The following is an 18241-nucleotide window of genomic DNA, read 5'->3' as shown; positions in this document are numbered from 1 at the left end:
ATCAGACCTTATTAAAATTGCATAGCTACATGTGTAGAAACCAACTGAGTAGTCTTAATCTTGTCAGTAATCCATGGTTTCTGGTTCTCATTGACATACAAATTATCACACTCCAAGAACAAGAAAGTGAAAGCCTCTTGTAAAAAGCAACTGGGTATTTTCCAAGCATATATCTACATCTACATAGGTGATAAAGAAAATGTATTCATGTTGCCATGCAGCCTCTCCTAGAACAGGCTATATAAGTACTAAACTGTAGGAATTTGCTGTCTTATTGTATACTATGGTGGCATTTCAATGAAGTATATAAATTAAATGCAATTTATAACCAGATATACAAGTTTATTTCAGTATCATAGGTTCTTTTGCTGCCTCACCCACTGGCATTTGATAAAAATAGTAGTAATATAGAAAGTATGCACCTTAGATTTATATAGAAAGAATAGCATCTATTATAGTCTAAAAGTTTTACAAATCCATACATTTAGAATGAGGAATATTTCTGAAGGAAAATTTCACTTATTTCTTACCTGTCATCAGTCACAATAGTAAGCAGACTGTGTGTCTGGACTGGAAGTATTTATGACAGCTTTGTTTTTTATATATACCTCTGTTGTATAAAATAAGGCTAAAATGAAAAGCTTAGATGAATGTGGGTCCTCGTTTCCTTGTTAAGGACATACCTCAAAGACAGAAGGTTACAATAATAAAGATGGTTTTACTGTTGAGATTTAGAAGAAGAAAAGTCAACAGCAGTACCCTTCTAGCCCAGAGTTGTGTTATGATGCTGAGGAAACACAGGATGGCAATGTTCAGCAGTGTTAGAATGTAAAGGCAACATTCTAAGAGCTGAATTTCAAGTATTCTTTCAGTCTCTGATGTTTAAAGTTTTCTCACATCCATTATTATTTTATTTACTTTCTTTTGCAGGGCCAGGTCTGCGGCCTCTGTGGAAATTACGATGGCAATGGCATCAACGACTTCACTACAAGGAGTCAGTCTGTGGTAGAGAATGTCCTAGAGTTTGGAAACAGCTGGAAAGTATCCTCTACATGTCCTGATGCTTACAGCATACAGGAACCATGTTCTACCAACCCATATCGAAAATCCTGGTCAGAGAGGCAGTGCAGCATCATCAACAGCAATGTCTTTGCTGCCTGTCACTCTCAGGTACTCCCAGGGCAGATGCTTACTGCAGATCTGTGTATTATTGAAGCTGTTCTCTTCCTACATTTTAACATGCATGCCTCATCCATCTGCAAGTTTCACTTTGAATTGTGTAAGGAAAACTTACTTCATTCTAAATAAAACTGACTGGGAGAGATTTTTAGTGCCTAGTTATAAGAAATAAAACCATATTTAGTTCATAGGCAATACTGAGCTATTATAAAAGAATAATAGTTTGATAATTACCATGTGTATTATTGTAGTGTGACTTGAGTAAGAACTCTCATGTGCCATGTAGAGAACAACAGTTTGATGAAACAATAATGAAGGGTCAGCATAGCCTTTGTCTGGCACTAAGTACACATCTAATGAAGCAGGGTGACTCTATGCTCTTCCTCAGTTCTTTCCACTGGCAGACACCTTCATTTTCAAGTGCAGTTACCTAATACTGCTTGAGAACACCAGCCTAATCTTCCACTAGGACACAGGTATGGTGTCTGAAAATCTATCAGTAAGTTATTTGGATGTGTCATCTGGAATCACTTCTGCTCTTTAACAGTGTATAGAAACAAAATTACTGATGTAGTAAAGCTGAGAGTGAATTTAGAAAGCAAGATATATAGTATTATGTTTCTTTTTAATAACAGGTTGAACCAGCACAATATTACCAAGCATGTGTGACAGATGCCTGTGCCTGTGACACTGGAGGAGACTGTGACTGCTTTTGCACAGCAGTAGCTGCCTATGCCCAAGCATGTAATGAAGTTGGTGTCTGCATTGCCTGGAGAACCCCAACAATCTGTCGTGAGTTTTATGTCATAAACACTTCTTCTGAGAGCACAGCACAATGTACAGTGCCTTGCTGCTGCCCCTGAACACACACCATGAGTATCTCAGACATAGGCATTAACTTCCTGAGGAGCCTTTTCACACCAAGCTGGTTTGATGGTCACCTATTACTTTGCAGTTTTCAAGACTGCTCAAGCAGCACTGCAGGGATGTGATGAACAAACACGAGTCAAAAAAAGCTCTTTTTTTGTTCTGTTTAATTCTGAACATGTCTAAAGTTCTGTTTCTCCTTAGCACTGTTCTGTGATTACTACAATCACCAAGGGGAATGTGAATGGCACTATAAGCCCTGTGGAGCATCCTGTATGAAGACCTGTAGGAATCCAAGTGGAAAATGCCTCAATGACTTGCCAGGTTTAGAAGGTAAAAAGAGTTTCAAGTACCTTTAAGTGGATACATTTTGTTGTATTTCTCATGGTCTTTACAGGAATGTATTTCCCCCATCAACTGGTCAATTTTCTTCAATATCATTGCATCCACATGAATAGAGAGAGCTGGGAAACCAGAGTTAAAAGCATCTCAAGGATTGAGTCCTTGTGGCTGGGCTCTGCTGATGCTAGTACCTTGCATTACTTCCTAGAATTATTAGGAAAAAATAAGTTTTAAAAATTACAACTCTTGAAAACAAGACCTGCAAATAAATTCTGCCCAAATAAAACTTTTGCTGGCTGTATCTCATTCTCACCTTTCCCTTCCTGCAGGCTGCTACCCTAACTGCCCACCAGACAAACCATATTTTCATGAGGACCAGATGAAGTGTGTCAGTCTCTGTGACTGTTATGATACTGAAGAGGGAAAGATATACAGAAGGGATGAATGTCAGTTATGGTAAGACTTAACATACCAGCCAGCTCATGGACAAGGAAAAACAATCAAAACAACAGGAAATTGCATATTTCTCTTACAAGACCAGACTAGTTTATGCTGACCATATAAAAATAATCATTTATTATCAAATGCCAGTTTTCTTCCTACATTATTGGTTCTCATATGTCTGTATGTTCTGTTGAACTTGTTCCTGATCATGCTGTAAATCCTCACAAGATGCAACAAGGATAGAAAGACTATTTTATAAACAAGCTTTCTCTCTTTCCCATTCCTATGGTAAGAAAAATATTCTTTCTAGGAGTATAGATACTAAATAGGGGTCTGCTTCCAAGGATTTTAGTACATTCTTCTATTGCTTCAAGTGTTTATGGAGTCTTTAATAAGAAAACATTGTAAATGCAAGGAAAGCTGTACAGAAGAATGACAAAAGTCTTAAGGAAGTCTGCTACTTGTAGCTTTGCATAATATGTAGCTTTACTTGTATTTATACATTTGGGTTTAATATAAAGAAGGATTAATATAAAGAAGGATTTTTGAATCCTTGTTTTGGCAGAACAAAGCCAACATGAACAGGACATTCAAGGATAAAAGACAAATATACTGTCTTGTCTTTTAATGCTAGTATCTGGCAGAAAACTGACTAATCAAATTACTGCATTGTACAAAAATGTGATTTTAAATGTTTTTCTTTCAGTGAATGCACATCAGAAGGTTTAAAGTGCAAGTATGATGCCAAAGGTAAGACAGCTAAGAATTATTAAGAAAATGAAATACTGGATATTATCTTTTCATAGATGCCTGACAAAAAACTTGTGTATTCCAGCATGCCACTGTGTTTATGAAGGGAAGAGCTATAAATATGGTGAAACAATCTACAACACCACAGATGGAATTGGATGGTGTTTCAGTGCAACCTGTGATGTCAACGGGACAATAAACAGAGATATCCTTAAATGTGGCCTCACTACAACACCTACACTTTCATTTTCTACAATTCAGCCCAAAACTACTCCTCCAGGTATGCAGGAATACTCTTTAATATAACTGAAAAATCTCTGGAAAGGACTGAGAAGAAAGGGAGCATCTTTTTTATCAGTTAATGGCATATAATTTTACTGGAAACTGTTGACTTCTGCTGGAGCCACCAATTCATCTGGCAGCTTCATTTGCTAAAGACCCTAAATAAGGATGTAGAAATGAGTACAGCTTTTCTTACAAACTCAGTCTCCACTCTTTCACCACATTTCCTCTGGTGGGGGCAGGGCTGGGGGCTTGAAAAGGCAGCAGTTTTAGACCAGCTTCTGAAAACACAAAAGGCAATTAATGCCCTTTTTTAAAGTAATGACCATGGAAGGTCAAACTGAAGATAAGAAATCTAGAGTGAGGGAATGCTCAGATTGTTTAAAACTGTTCTCAGGAATCTTTCCTGAGTGTAATTAATAACCAACTCAACAGTTTCCTTCTATTCCTCAGTACACTTCTACATTATTCCTGTAGTTAACTCACTATAGTGACAATGTAACTATGGGAAATTCTGAGATCTATTTCCAGAAAATTATACAATACTACACCAAGAACTAAATAGTCAGCTTTAGGTCTTCTATTAAGTAAGATTCTTATGAAGAAAGTGGCATATATTCAAAGTGGTTACCTTCATAATGCCAAGAATCTTAGAAAGCAGAAAAGACTCGTTAGGTTATATATTTATAGAGAATATAATATATACTGGCTAGAATATATATTTCATATATATTGAATATGTGTACTAATTATTATTATTTATTATACATAAACTATATATGCTAGAGATAAATTTTATATTTATACATATATTACATGCTGTAATATTAAAATAAGTAGAAAGTCATTAAGCTGTAAAATATTTTAAAGCCTGTGAGGTTATGCAGTTAAGTGTAAATAAGTACAGACATCAGACCAAAGTGGAAAAAGCCTCTTACTTTTTCCATAGCAATCATGATATCACATTATCCTTATTATTGACATCCAACACAAAGGATGTCATTTTACTAATATTTAACTACAAGCTGAAAATATGTATCACATAATGTACCACTAGAAAAACAGCAGATAAAAACTACCTAAGAAATGAAATCAAAGACTGTCAGAGGAATTAAAAGAAAAAACCTACAATAGCATATATAATACTATACATAACATAAAAATGCATGAAAGAGAAATAAATTTTTCATGGCAGTTTCCTCAAAAAGAACAAACAAGACAGATTTCCTCCTTTCCATTACAGCAAAGACAACTGCAACCCCAGTGACAACTGCAAGTCCAGTGACAACTGTTTGTGTGAGGAACCTGTGCAGGTGGTCAGAATGGTTGGATGCCACAAAGCCCGAAAGCAATGAAGAGAGTGGAGATTATGAAACATTTAAAAACCTGAGAAGTAAAGGATACAGTGTGTGTCAAAACCCCAGCAGTGTCCAATGCAGAGCCAAAGAACAGCCAGATACAGAGATAAACAATCTGAACCAAACAGTGATCTGTAGTCAAACTGAAGGATTAATCTGCAACAACAAAGATCAACCATCTAAGCAATGTATAAATTATGAAATCAGGATATCATGCTGCAGCTATGTACCATGCTCAGAAACAGAAACTACAAAACTGACAACCACAGTGCAAATTACAACTACTGAACGAACACCATTTACAATCCTGACAAAGACGAAGCCAACACAAAACAAACAGACTACACCTGGAACATCTAAACTAAAAACACAGACACCACCTCAAACTGGAAGTCCTCTACCACAAACTTCACTTAAACCACAGACAACAACAGCAAAGACCTCTCCTCCTCCAACACCAAGCACAACCATCATCCCATCCTCAGCAACAGTGCCCACATCAGCCACAACCACTACCAGCACATCCAGTACCACGGTGTCCATCAGCACAGCTGTTCCAGGACAAACCACCACTGTGACCACAGAACTTTCAACATCACCCACAGTCACAACACCTAAACTGAGCACCACCACTGGCACCACGGTACCATCCAGTACCACTGAGTCACCAACAGAAAAAACAACCACCACCAGCAGTAGCAGCAGCAGCACCAGCAAGACCTCTCCTCCTCCAACCCCAAGCACAACCATCATCCCACCCACATCAGCAGTGCCCACACCAGCCACAACCACTACCAGCACCTCCAGCACCACAAGCAGGTGCCAGGAGCGCTGTTTCTGGTCTCAGTGGTTTAACGTTGATTCCCCTGCCCCAGGCACTGAAAATGGTGACATGGAGACTTTTGCAAAAATCCGAGCTGCTGGATATAATCTGTGTGACAAGCCCCGAGACATCCAGTGTCGTGCTAAAGATTTCCCTGACAGAACTATTCAGACCATGGGACAGGTATTTGAGTGCAGCCTTGACACGGGGCTCATCTGCAGGAACAAGGATCAGATCAGGAAGTACCCCATGTGCTTTGACTATGAGATCACAGTGTATTGCTGTGAACGTGACCACTGCCTGAATACAACAGCCACACCAGGGACAACTGGGACAGGAACTCCAACATCACCCACTGTGACTTCTACCACCCCTCAACCTACAGTAAACACCACCACGTTTGTCCCCAGTACCACGGGGTCACCAGCAAAAGGCACAACCACCAGCAGCACCAGCACCACCAGGACCACTCCTCCTCCAACATCAAGCACAACCCTCAACCCATCCTCAGCAACAGTGCCCACATCAGCCACAACCACTACCAGCTCCTCCAGCACCACGGTGTCCATCAGCACAGCTGTTCCAGGACAAACCACCACTGTGACCACAGAAATTACAACATCACCCATGGTCACAACAGCTACATTGAGCACCACCACTGGCACTACACTCCCCCCAAGTACCACTGAGATACCAACAGAGGGAACAACCACCACCACCATCAGCACCAGCACCACCAGGACCTCTCCTCCTCCAACCTCAAGCACAACCATCAGCCCATCCACAGCAACAGTGCCCACACCAGGCACAACCACTACCAGCACCTCCAGCACCACAGGAGAAAGCACCACAGGATCCATCACCTCAGCTGTTCTAGGAAAAACCACCACTGTACCCACAGGACCTTCAACATCACCCACGGTCACAACAGCTTCATTGAGCACCACCCCTGGTACCACAGTCCCCCCGAGTACCACCGAGCCACCAACACAAGGAAAAACCACAACCAGCACCACCAGCATCACCAGCACCACCAGGACCTCTCCTCCTCCAACACCAAGCACAACCCTCAACCCATCCTCAGCAACAGTGCCCACATCAGCCACAACCACTACCAGCTCCTCCAGCACCACAGTGTCCAGCAGCACAGCTGTTCCAGGAAAAACCACCACTGTGCCCAAAGAACCTTCAACATCACCCACAGTCACAACACCTAAACTGAGCACCACTACTGGCACCACAGAACACTCCAGTAGCACTGAGTCACCAACACAAAAAATAACCACCACCACCAGTAGCAGCAGCAGCATCACCAAGACCTCTCCTCCTCCAACCCCAAGCACAACCATCAGCCCATCCTCAGCAACAGTGCCCACATCAGCCACAACCACTACCAGCATCTCCAGTACCACGGTAACCATCAGCACAGCTGTTCCAGGAAAAACCACCACTGTGACCACAGAAACTTCAACATCACCCAAGATGACTGCTCCCAACACCCATAACCCTAGAATAATATCCAGCCCTGGTATCACAGTCCCTCCCAGTACCACCAAACCACCGAAACAGGGAACAACCACCAGCAGCACCAGCACCACCAAGACCTCTTCTCCTCCAACACCAAGCACAACCCTCATCCCATCCTCAGCAACAGTGCCCACATCAGCCACAACCACTATCAGCACATCCAGCACCACAGTGTCCATCAGCACAGCTGTTCCAGGACAAACCACCACTGTGACCACAGAACCTTCAACATCACCCACGGTCACAACACCTAAACTGAGCACCACCACTGGCACCACAGTACCATCCAGTAGCACTGAGTCACCAACACAAAGAACCACCACCACCAGCAGCACCAGAACCACCAAGACCTCTCCTCCTCCAACACACAGCACAACCATCAGCCCATCTACAGCAACAGTGTCCACACCAGCCACAACCACTACCAGCACCTCCAGCACCACAGGAGAAAGCACCACAGGATCCATCACCTCAGCTGTTCTAGGAAAAACCACCACTGTACCCACAGGACCTTCAACATCACCCACGGTCACAACAGCTTCATTAAGCACCACCCCTGGTACCACAGTCCCCCCCAGTACCACCGAGCCACCAACACAAGGAAAAACCACAACCAGCACCACCGGCATCACCAGCACCACCAAGACCTCTTCTCCTCCAACACCAAGCACAACCCTCATCCCATCCTCAGCAACAGTGCCCACATCAGCCACAACCACTACCAGCACCTCCAGTACCACGGTGTCCATCAGCACAGGTTTTCCAGGAAAAAACACCACTGTGCCCAAAGAACCTTCAACATCACCCACGGTCACAACACCTAAACTGAGCACCACCACTAGCACCACAGAACACTCCAGTACCACTGAGTCACCAACACAAAAAATAACCACCACCACCAGTAGCACCAGCACCACCAGGACCTCTCCTCCTCCAACACCAAGCACAACCATCATCCCATCCTCAGCAACAGTGCCCACATCAGCCACAACCACTATCAGCACATCCAGTACCACGGTGTCCATCAGCACAGCTGTTCCAGGACAAACCACCACTGTGACCACAGAACTTTCAACATCACCCACAGTCACAACACCTAAACTGAGCACCACCACTGGCACCACGGTACCATCCAGTACCACTGAGTCACCAACAGAAAAAACAACCACCACCAGCAGTAGCAGCAGCAGCACCAGCAAGACCTCTCCTCCTCCAACCCCAAGCACAACCATCATCCCACCCACATCAGCAGTGCCCACACCAGCCACAACCACTACCAGCACCTCCAGCACCACAAGCAGGTGCCAGGAGCGCTGTTTCTGGTCTCAGTGGTTTAACGTTGATTCTCCTGCCCCAGGCACTGAAAATGGTGACATGGAGACTTTTGCAAAAATCCGAGCTGCTGGATATAATCTGTGTGACAAGCCCCGAGACATCCAGTGTCGTGCTAAAGATTTCCCTGACAGAACTATTCAGACCATGGGACAGGTATTTGAGTGCAGCCTTGACACGGGGCTCATCTGCAGGAACAAGGATCAGATCAGGAAGTACCCCATGTGCTTTGACTATGAGATCACAGTGTATTGCTGTGAACGTGACCACTGCCTGAATACAACAGCCACAACAGGGACAACTGGGACAGGAACTCCAACATCACCCACTGTGACTTCTACCACCCCTCAACCTACAGTAAACACCACCACGTTTGTCCCCAGTACCACGGGGTCACCAGCAAAAGGCACAACCACCAGCAGCACCAGCACCACCAGGACCTCTCCTCCTCCAACATCAAGCACAACCCTCAACCCATCCTCAGCAACAGTGCCCACATCAGCCACAACCACTACCAGCTCCTCCAGCACCACGGTGTCCATCAGCACAGCTGTTCCAGGACAAACCACCACTGTACCCACAGGACCTTCAACATCACCCACGGTCACAGCAGCTACATTGAGCACCACCACTGGCACTACACTCCCCCCAAGTACCACTGAGATACCAACAGAGGGAACAACCATCACCACCATCAGCACCGGCACCAACAAGATCTCTCCTCCTCCAACACAAAGCACAACCATCATCCCACCCACATCAGCAGTGCCCACACCAGCCACAACCACTACCAGCACCTCCAGCACCACAAGCAGGTGCCAGGAGCGCTGTTTCTGGTCTCAGTGGTTTAACGTTGATTCCCCTGCCCCAGGCACTGAAAATGGTGACATGGAGACTTTTGCAAAAATCCGAGCTGCTGGATATAATCTGTGTGACAAGCCCCGAGATATCAAGTGTCGTGCTAAAGATTTCCCTGACAGAACTATTCAGACCATGGGACAGGTATTTGAGTGCAGCCTTGACACGGGGCTCATCTGCAGGAACAAGGATCAGATCAGGAAGTACCCCATGTGCTTTGACTATGAGATCACAGTGTATTGCTGTGAACGTGACCACTGCCTGAATACAGCCACACCAGGGACAACTGGGACAGGAACTCCAACATCACCCACTGTAACTTCCACCACCCCTCAACCTGCAGTAAACACCACCACGTTTGTCCCCAGTACCACAGAGTCACCAGCAAAAGGCACAACCACCAGCAGCACCAGCACCACCAGGACCTCTCCTCCTCCAACATCAAGCACAACCATCAGCCCATCCTCAGCAACAGTGCCCACATCAGCCACAACCACTACGAGCTCCTCCAGCACCACAGTGTCCATCAGCACAGCTGTTCCAGGACAAACCACCACTGTACCCACAGGACCTTCTACATCACCCACGGTCACAACAGCTACATTGAGCACCACCACTGGCACTACACTCCCCCCAAGTACCACTGAGATACCAACAGAGGGAACAACCACCACCACCATCAGCACCAGCACCACCAGGACCTCTCCTCCTCCAACCTCAAGCACAACCATCAGCCCATCCACAGCAACAGTGCCCACACCAGGCACAACCACTACCAGCACCTCCAGCACCACAGGAGAAAGCACCACAGGATCCATCACCTCAGCTGTTCTAGGAAAAACCACCACTGTACTCACAGGACCTTCAACATCACCCACAGTCACAACAGCTTCATTGAGCACCACCCCTGGTACCACAGTCCCCCCCAGTACCACTGAGCCACCAACACAAGGAAAAACCACAGCCTACAGCACCGGCATCACCAGCACCACCAGGACCTCTCCTCCTCCAACACCAAGCACAACCATCAGCCCATCCTCAGCAACAGTGCCCACATCAGCCACAACCACTACCAGCACCTCCAGTACCATGGTATCCATCAGCACATCTGGTCCAGGACAAACCACCACTGTGCCCAAAGAACCTTCAACATCACCCACGGTCACAACAGCTTTATTGAGCACCACCACTGGTACCACAGTACACTCCAGTACCACTGAGTCACCAACACAAAAAACAACCGCCACCAGCAGTAGCACCAGCACCACCAAGACCTCTCCTCCTCCAACACCAAGCACAACCATCATCCCATCCTCAGCAACAGTGCCCACATCAGCCACAACCACTACCAGCTCCTCCAGCACCACAGTGTCCATCAGCACAGCTGTTCCAGGAAAAACCATCACTGTGCCCACAGAACCTTCAACATCACCCACGGTCACAACACCTAAACTGAGCACCAGCACTGGCACCAAGGTATCATCCAGTAGCACTGAGACACCAACACAAAGAACAGCCACCACCACCAGCAGCACCAGCACCACCAAGATCTCTCCTCCTTCAACATCAAGCACGACCATCATCCCATCCACACCAGCAGTGCCCACATCAGCCACAACCACTACCAGCACCTCCAGCACCAGCACTAAAGCAGGCACCGCAGTATCCATCCCCACAACAGAAGGAAGCACATCAGTCAGCAAACCCCCATGTTTTTGTCACGTCTTTGGCAGATTCCTTTCTCCTGGTAAGTTTCTTATTTTATGTTTATGAAAATATTAAAAAGCAGTAATTACCCTTAATATTTTATTCAGCTAATGACCACTCTAAATAATCTAAACAGAACTTTTTATACTTGAATACACTTCTGCTTTTTTCACAGTATTTTCTTGTCCTTTTTTGTATCAAAGTATGTCAATTGGTCTTTTAATTTCTTCTCCAATTTTCCTTTTCAGGGGACGTGGTATACAACACAACAGATAAGGCTGGCTGTAATTTTTATGCACTATGCAACAACGAATGTGAAACTGACACATTCCAGGGGCCATGTCCTTCAACAACTTTCACTCCCTTTGTCTCTAAAACTTCAAAGCAAGTCACCTCATCCACAGAACGTGCATCTTCTGTCTCATCAACCACAGCAACATCTCCCACAACTTCAGTAGAAAGAAACTGTACTGATGTCAATCCTCCACGGAAGGTGGTTCCCGATTTTGTAATATATCACCACTGCAGAAGCAGTTCAGTTTCTGTCCTCTAGAAGTCAGTTCAAATCAACTTGTATTTCAGTAATGCAGCTGGCAGTGTTACAAATGCCCTGGTAATGCAAAAATCTTCAGTCTGGCATTACCAGGCTTTTAGTTTATCTGGTGATAGAGAAGCTCACAAATACCAGAGTAGAGCTTTTTAAAAATAAAAGACATTTAAATGTTACAGAAGTAAGTAAACCAACTATGAAAATGGTAAAATCTCATTCTTATAATGCACAAGAGAATCCTGTGATTGTCCTCAGCTTGTCTGCTCTTAAAGCCAGAAATCATATGTTAAGAAAATTCTAACCTGAACTCCAAAAATATTTTGAGTGTCTGTCTCAATCTGAAACAGAACTAGGGTGAGAAAGCAGTTAAGAATAAATCATTTACATTTTTTTCAGCCTGGAGAAAACTGGATAAGCCAATGCCAGAACTGTATCTGTGACCCCCTCACTGGTACCACACAATGCCAGCCACTCAAATGCCAAACAGAGCAGAGATCAGCTTGTGACCAAGGATTCCTTTCTATGGCTGTACTGCCATCAAAGGAGCCCTGTTGTCCTGAATTCAGATGCCGTAAGTATTACTGTGTCCAGGTCCAGAGTCCCCAACACAAGAAGGACACAGAGCCTGGAGGAGGCTCCAGTGTGACCTTGTAGCAGCTTTCCAGCACCTGAAGGAGGCCTACAAGAAAGCTGGGCTGGGGATTTTTGCAGTGGCAGGTAGTGAGAGGACAAGGGGCAATGGTTTAACAGTTGGAAGAGGGGAGATTCAGATTAGATATTAGAAAGAAATTCTTTACTATGAGGGTGGTGAGACACTGGAACAGACTGGCCAGGGAAGTAGTGCAATCCTGGCAGTGTGGAAGGGCAGACTGGATGGGGCTCTGAGCAGCCAGGTGTAGCTGAAGGTGTCCCTGCCCATGGCAGGAGGGGTTGGATGTAGAGGATCTTTAATGTCTCCTCCAACCCTAACCATTCTATGAAAAATACATAGATAAAATACCAGGCTACACGCTGGTCAATTACCTTTCCACTTCTTTTAATATCTGAGCAAGTTCTTTGTGTATCACAATAGCAGCAAAACCTTCATTAAATTGTTTTGGTTCAGTCACCATGCATCAATTTTTGGCTAAAATGCACTGGAACGTTTTTAGAAACAGAACTATGTTTTCAATGAAGTTTCGTGAGCAAATTGAGATGGGTGGGAGAACAGTACAATACTGGGACCTTCAAGTGGAGTATGTAGCTCCCCTATCTCTGTATCTGTAATCATAAAGGTTATTAATGCATTGTATTTAATGCTGTTAATGTAATATTGGAGACCATTAACATTAGCCTAGCTGTAGCTAAATTAAAATTTATAAACATACGAATAAGGCAGCAGAAATCTTGAGTTATCTGCAAAAGTGGGTAACATGATGCAGTAAAACAAAGTGAGCAGTAATCAGTAACTGAACTGTCATTGTATTATAAATAACCATACTTACAGTGTTCTTCAATGCTCATGGAGATTTTAAAATCCAACATTTATATGTTTATACATATACATACTTCTTTATAGACATATTTTTATACATGCATATTTATACTAAAGAACAAAAAGAAAAAAATAGACATAAATTAAGGCCAAACCAGGAAGGTCAAAACAACACAACAGCTGAACCTGATGTGTTCTGTGAAAGTCATGAATAAGCTCTGCATTGTTGTTAAATTATTTATATTATTGCAGTAAGAATGCCTTTTTTCTACTCAGAATTAATCTGCCATCCAAGCCATGTTCTGAGGTCATAAAGAATCAGTAGCAAAAGCATCTTTGAGGGTTACTGGACTTCTAGGATTCAAAGAGGAAGCAACTAATTTAATTTGAAGTGAAATTGAAAAGGGAAAAAAAAGATTCTTCATGCATAGCTTGAGCCTGAAGCCACTCCTCCTCAACTCTTCCAGATAGTTTCAAAGATGAAACTTTCCTTAAGCTCCAGCTATATTAAATATGAAGTCTAAGCCCATAAGTAAGACTGAGTTGAAGCTTTTTATAATCACTGTGTTACTATCAGAACTTGATAACATCTTGAGTTTTCAGGAAAATCTCACAATTTGAGTCTACTCTGGAATTAATTTCTTTTGTTTTTCAGGACCTATACCTGATGTCTGTGTGATCAATGGTACAACACACACGGTGAGAATGCTACCCTTACACTGGTGCATTGGTGGAAGTTGAACCCTTTCTACCAGCAGAAGCCTTTGAGAAAGTTCTTGTCCCAGTACATAGTTTTTAATCTCTAGCTCTTAACTGGAAGTTGGGTTTTTTTCCTCATGTCAAAGCCAAAATTGTCACAGAAAAGTTCATAAGCATGTAGCACTAAACAAGAGTGTGCTGTTTTTAAGCTCTCTCCCACTTCTGGAATTAATGAATTTTCCAACTGAGCTGATAATAGCTCAAACTCAACCACTCTTTGAAATGAGCCCAGAGAGCTTTCAAAAACAAAGATAGGATTTTTGCATTAACTGATACCCAAATCTTTGCTAAAATTGGTACTTATTTAGTCCAAATTTAAGCATTAGCACTGGAACCTTGGGGGGATACATCTCACAAAGATTAAAACAAAAATCCATGTGTATCTCTGCATATGTATCCAATTATTTTAATTGTCTTACAGCCACTGAACAAGACTTAGGGAAAAAATTCTTAAATGGAGCATCCAAAAGCTGGTAAAATAATTAGGCAGTACCAATCACTCTTACCTGCATTTTATTAATTTACTTTTTCCTTTCATGTTGCTTCATTTGGTTTCTTCCTGTGTGTGCTTTCCTGCATGTCCTCAGGCCTAACAACTTTATGTTCAAAGAGAGCTTAACAACTCAGTCACACCTGCACTGCAGCAACCTTCATGGTTCTCAGATACTCTCAAATCTGTCTATACATTATATAGGAACTCCTGCCATTTGAAATTCCTTTCCCTCTCTTCCAGGTTGGAATGTCAACAATAACTGATTCGTGTCAGAAATGTACCTGCAGTTCTGAGAAAGATCCAATGACTATGGCAAACGTTGTGCATTGTGAACCAGTTCGCTGTGAAACATCTTGCCCACTGGTGAGTTCAGGTTCTCAGCTGCCCACTCAGCTGTTACAGGAAGGCAGAATTCTCCAACACCAACTCAACATTTTTTGTCCTCAACTCTCTGTGGACAGGGTCATCAGTATATGGCTGAGGAAGGACAGTGCTGTGGGAAGTGTCTTCCAGTAGCTTGCAAAATTAGACTAAGGAACAACACTCTTCATGTGCTCAAGGTAAGTATTCCTCCTGTGCTCAGACCTATTGGCCAGTGCATAGCTAAGAGACAACTCCCAGTCCTTACTGATAAAAATTTAACACTGAAATTACAGCACACGTTTTCTGACTTCAGTGCTTACCTGGAATAAAAAATGTGTTGTATGTGTGGTTAACTGGGTACAGGTTTCTAATTTGTGGTCTGAGTTTTTCAGTCCAGGATTTCAACTTTTAAGGGAGAGACAGTTTGTAAAATATCACTTTTGCCACTTGAAGGAAGTTCAAAAGCATCTGAGAATCTTTGAGATCTGAGAACTTAATTAGCTCAGACATTTCTGAAGTCATCATACTGTACTTGATCACAGTGAAAACAAATGTTTGTTTTCCTTATCTCAGGTTGATGAGATCCTGCCACTTGATAACTGCAGCTATTACAAATGTGAAATAATTGAAGACCAATATGTTGCAGTCCAAACTAAAAAAGTATGCCCAGCATACGACCCAGGAGAGTGTGATCCTGTAAGTTTTAATCAATTCTTCATTGACTGGATGCAGCTTAAAAGAACAAGGGGCTGGGGGGAGGGGGGCAAGGAAAAATAAAACAAATCACTTTCACTGAAGTTGCTTTAGTGTGTAACAATAATAAGAATTACTACTAAGTCCTAACAAGTCCTGGTTGATTCCTGTAAGATTACCAACAAGAAAAGCTTAGTAATTGTACATGGGACTACAAGAACTTGAGTTCCCTGATGGAGGCTGTAAGTCATCCCATTTCATTCACAGAGAAGCCTTCTGACCAGGAGCAGTAATCAGTATCAGATGTTTACTCTCAATTGTCCTCTGTGCTTTACTACAAATCCTTCTTTTCTTTTGCAAAGGATGAAATAGAGATGACTCCTGATGGCTGCTGTGAAGTATGTAAACGTATGTAATGCTGTGTTCCTGTTTTCTGCTTAAATAGAGCTGTATTCCACTTGTCTTTGAGTGGGTAACATTGATCACTCTCCCAGTTTTCACATCCTCTCTTTATCAAGACTGTTTCCTAATTTATTCAAAAGGAAAATGTTTTCCACCAATGCTCAAGCTTCTGCATTATCTTCCAAAGACAATGTACAGCTGAGACCAAAGCATAACCTGAAAACTCCAGATACATTACACAGTATCACTCCTCAACTTCCACATACTGCAGATTTTCTATAATCAGGCATCATATATTTTGAAACAGTTTGAGCATTCATTTAATACTGTACTAGAGATTTGAAATATGTTTTTTTTCCCCTCTTCTTATAAAGCTACAAAGTGCAAACCTTACAGCCAGAAGACTGTGATCCGCCACGGTGACTGCCAATCTGCTGGACCTGTTGAGCTGACATACTGTGAAGGAAACTGTCCTGGTGCCTCCATGTAAGTTCCAAAAACTTAACTTAGTGTTTCTATGGCTTTATTTACACATATTTTTACACTGTTCTCCCAAATTAATCAATCACCCAAGGAAAACTGTTCACCAAGCAACTTTCAAACATACATCAGCAATCCTGGTTAACCAGGGAGACTCCACTAGAGTGGAGATTGGCAAATGTGACATAGGACTTCAAGAAGGGTCAGGAGGAGGATCTGCAGAACTATGGGCCCATCAGCCCCAGAACCTTCCCCAGCACTGGAGGTCAGACTGTCAGGCCCAATCAGATTGTGTTTACCAAAGGCAGGTACTCACTGATGAACCCAGCTTCCTTCTCTGACAAAGTGACCCACCTAGTAGATGAAGGGAAGACTGTGGATGGTTTTTATCTGGACTTCAGTAAGCCTGTGACAGTTTCCCCACAGGATTTGCTCCTGGACAAGCTGGCTGCTCATGGCTTGGATAGGTGTATGGTTCCCTAAATGAAAAACTGGGTGGATGGCCAGGCTAAAGGAATTCTGGTGAACAGAGAACATCCAGTTGGCAGCTGGTCACCAGAGGCATGTCCCAGAACTCTGTGTTGGGGCCAATTCTATTTATTATCTTTACCAAGGATCTGGATGAGGCAGAGGGCACAAGGTTTAGTGGGAGTGGTGATCTGTCTGAGGGTAAGGAGGCTCCAGAGAGGGACCTGGAGAGGCTGCAGCAGTGGGGCCAAGGCCAATTGTCTGTGGTTCACCAAGGCCCAAGTGCCAGGTCCTACACCTGTGCTACAACCACCCTGTGCACTGCTGCACACCTGGGGAAGAGCAGCTGGAAAGCTGCCCAGAGCCACAGGACGTGGTGTTGGGTGAGGGCCAGCTGAGCCTGCAGTGTGCACGGGTGGCCAAGAGCATCCTGACTCGTATCAGGAACTGTGTGGCCAGCAGGACTAGGAATGTGAGTGACTCCCTCTAGTCAGCACTGTGCTCAGCTTGGGGTCTGTCACTGCAAGAATACTGAGGTGCTGGAGCACCTCCAGAGAAGGACACTGAAGATGCTTAATAGTCTAGAGCAAAACCTTACAAGGAGCATCTGAGAGAACTGAGATTGTTTAGTCTGGAAAAGAGGAGGCGGAGGGGGGCTTTATTGCTCTCTACAACCTGAAAGGGGTTGATCTTTGAGTGTTTGTGTCTTTTCCCAAGTAACAAGTGATAGGATGAAACTAAATGGCCTCAAGCTGCACCAGCAGAGGCTTAGATGGGATACTAGGAAAAAATATTCACTGAAAAGGTTGTCAAGCACTGGACAGGCTGTCCAGAGAAGTAGTGGAGTCAACCACTCTGGAGATGTCTAAAAGAAGCATAGGTTGGGTACTCAGGGATTTGGCAGTGCTAGGTTTACAGCTGGATTCCATGATCTTAACACAAATGATTCTATCATCACAAAATAACAGCAAAGTTCATGTGTTTATGATTCCACTTAAGATGCAACAACAGTTTCACTACTCCAGAGAGGTAATTAAAATCACATTTACAAGTGTAAGATGTGAGGAAGAGAGACTGTCAAAAAAATCCC

General features: G+C 43.5%; 1 protein-coding gene across 1 annotated transcript in view; it reads left to right on the top strand.

The window, feature by feature from the left end:
• The window catches only part of LOC103538422 (mucin-5AC), a 36257-nt gene extending 19091 nt beyond the window's left edge, over positions 1–17166 (top strand). Inside the window, exons 24-39 of the mRNA XM_030451544.1 lie at positions 931–1170; positions 1815–1971; positions 2251–2379; positions 2718–2844; positions 3539–3582; positions 3668–3862; positions 5108–5875; positions 6098–7297; positions 7583–11509; positions 11718–11936; positions 12611–12736; positions 14149–14192; positions 14986–15108; positions 15207–15305; positions 15682–15804; positions 16873–17166. Coding sequence (XP_030307404.1) covers positions 931–1170; positions 1815–1971; positions 2251–2379; positions 2718–2844; positions 3539–3582; positions 3668–3862; positions 5108–5875; positions 6098–7297; positions 7583–11509; positions 11718–11936; positions 12611–12736; positions 14149–14192; positions 14986–15108; positions 15207–15305; positions 15682–15804; positions 16873–17166 — 7815 coding nt within the window. The remainder of the gene's footprint in view (positions 1–930; positions 1171–1814; positions 1972–2250; positions 2380–2717; positions 2845–3538; positions 3583–3667; positions 3863–5107; positions 5876–6097; positions 7298–7582; positions 11510–11717; positions 11937–12610; positions 12737–14148; positions 14193–14985; positions 15109–15206; positions 15306–15681; positions 15805–16872) is intronic.
• The last annotated feature ends 1075 nt before the right edge of the window (positions 17167–18241 follow it).

Source organism: Calypte anna, chromosome 5 (assembly GCF_003957555.1).
Source record: "Calypte anna isolate BGI_N300 chromosome 5, bCalAnn1_v1.p, whole genome shotgun sequence".
NCBI classification, from domain to species: Eukaryota; Metazoa; Chordata; class Aves; order Apodiformes; family Trochilidae; genus Calypte; species Calypte anna.
The sequence above is the reverse complement of the archived record's forward strand: the minus strand, read 5'-3'. Positions and strand labels throughout refer to the sequence as shown.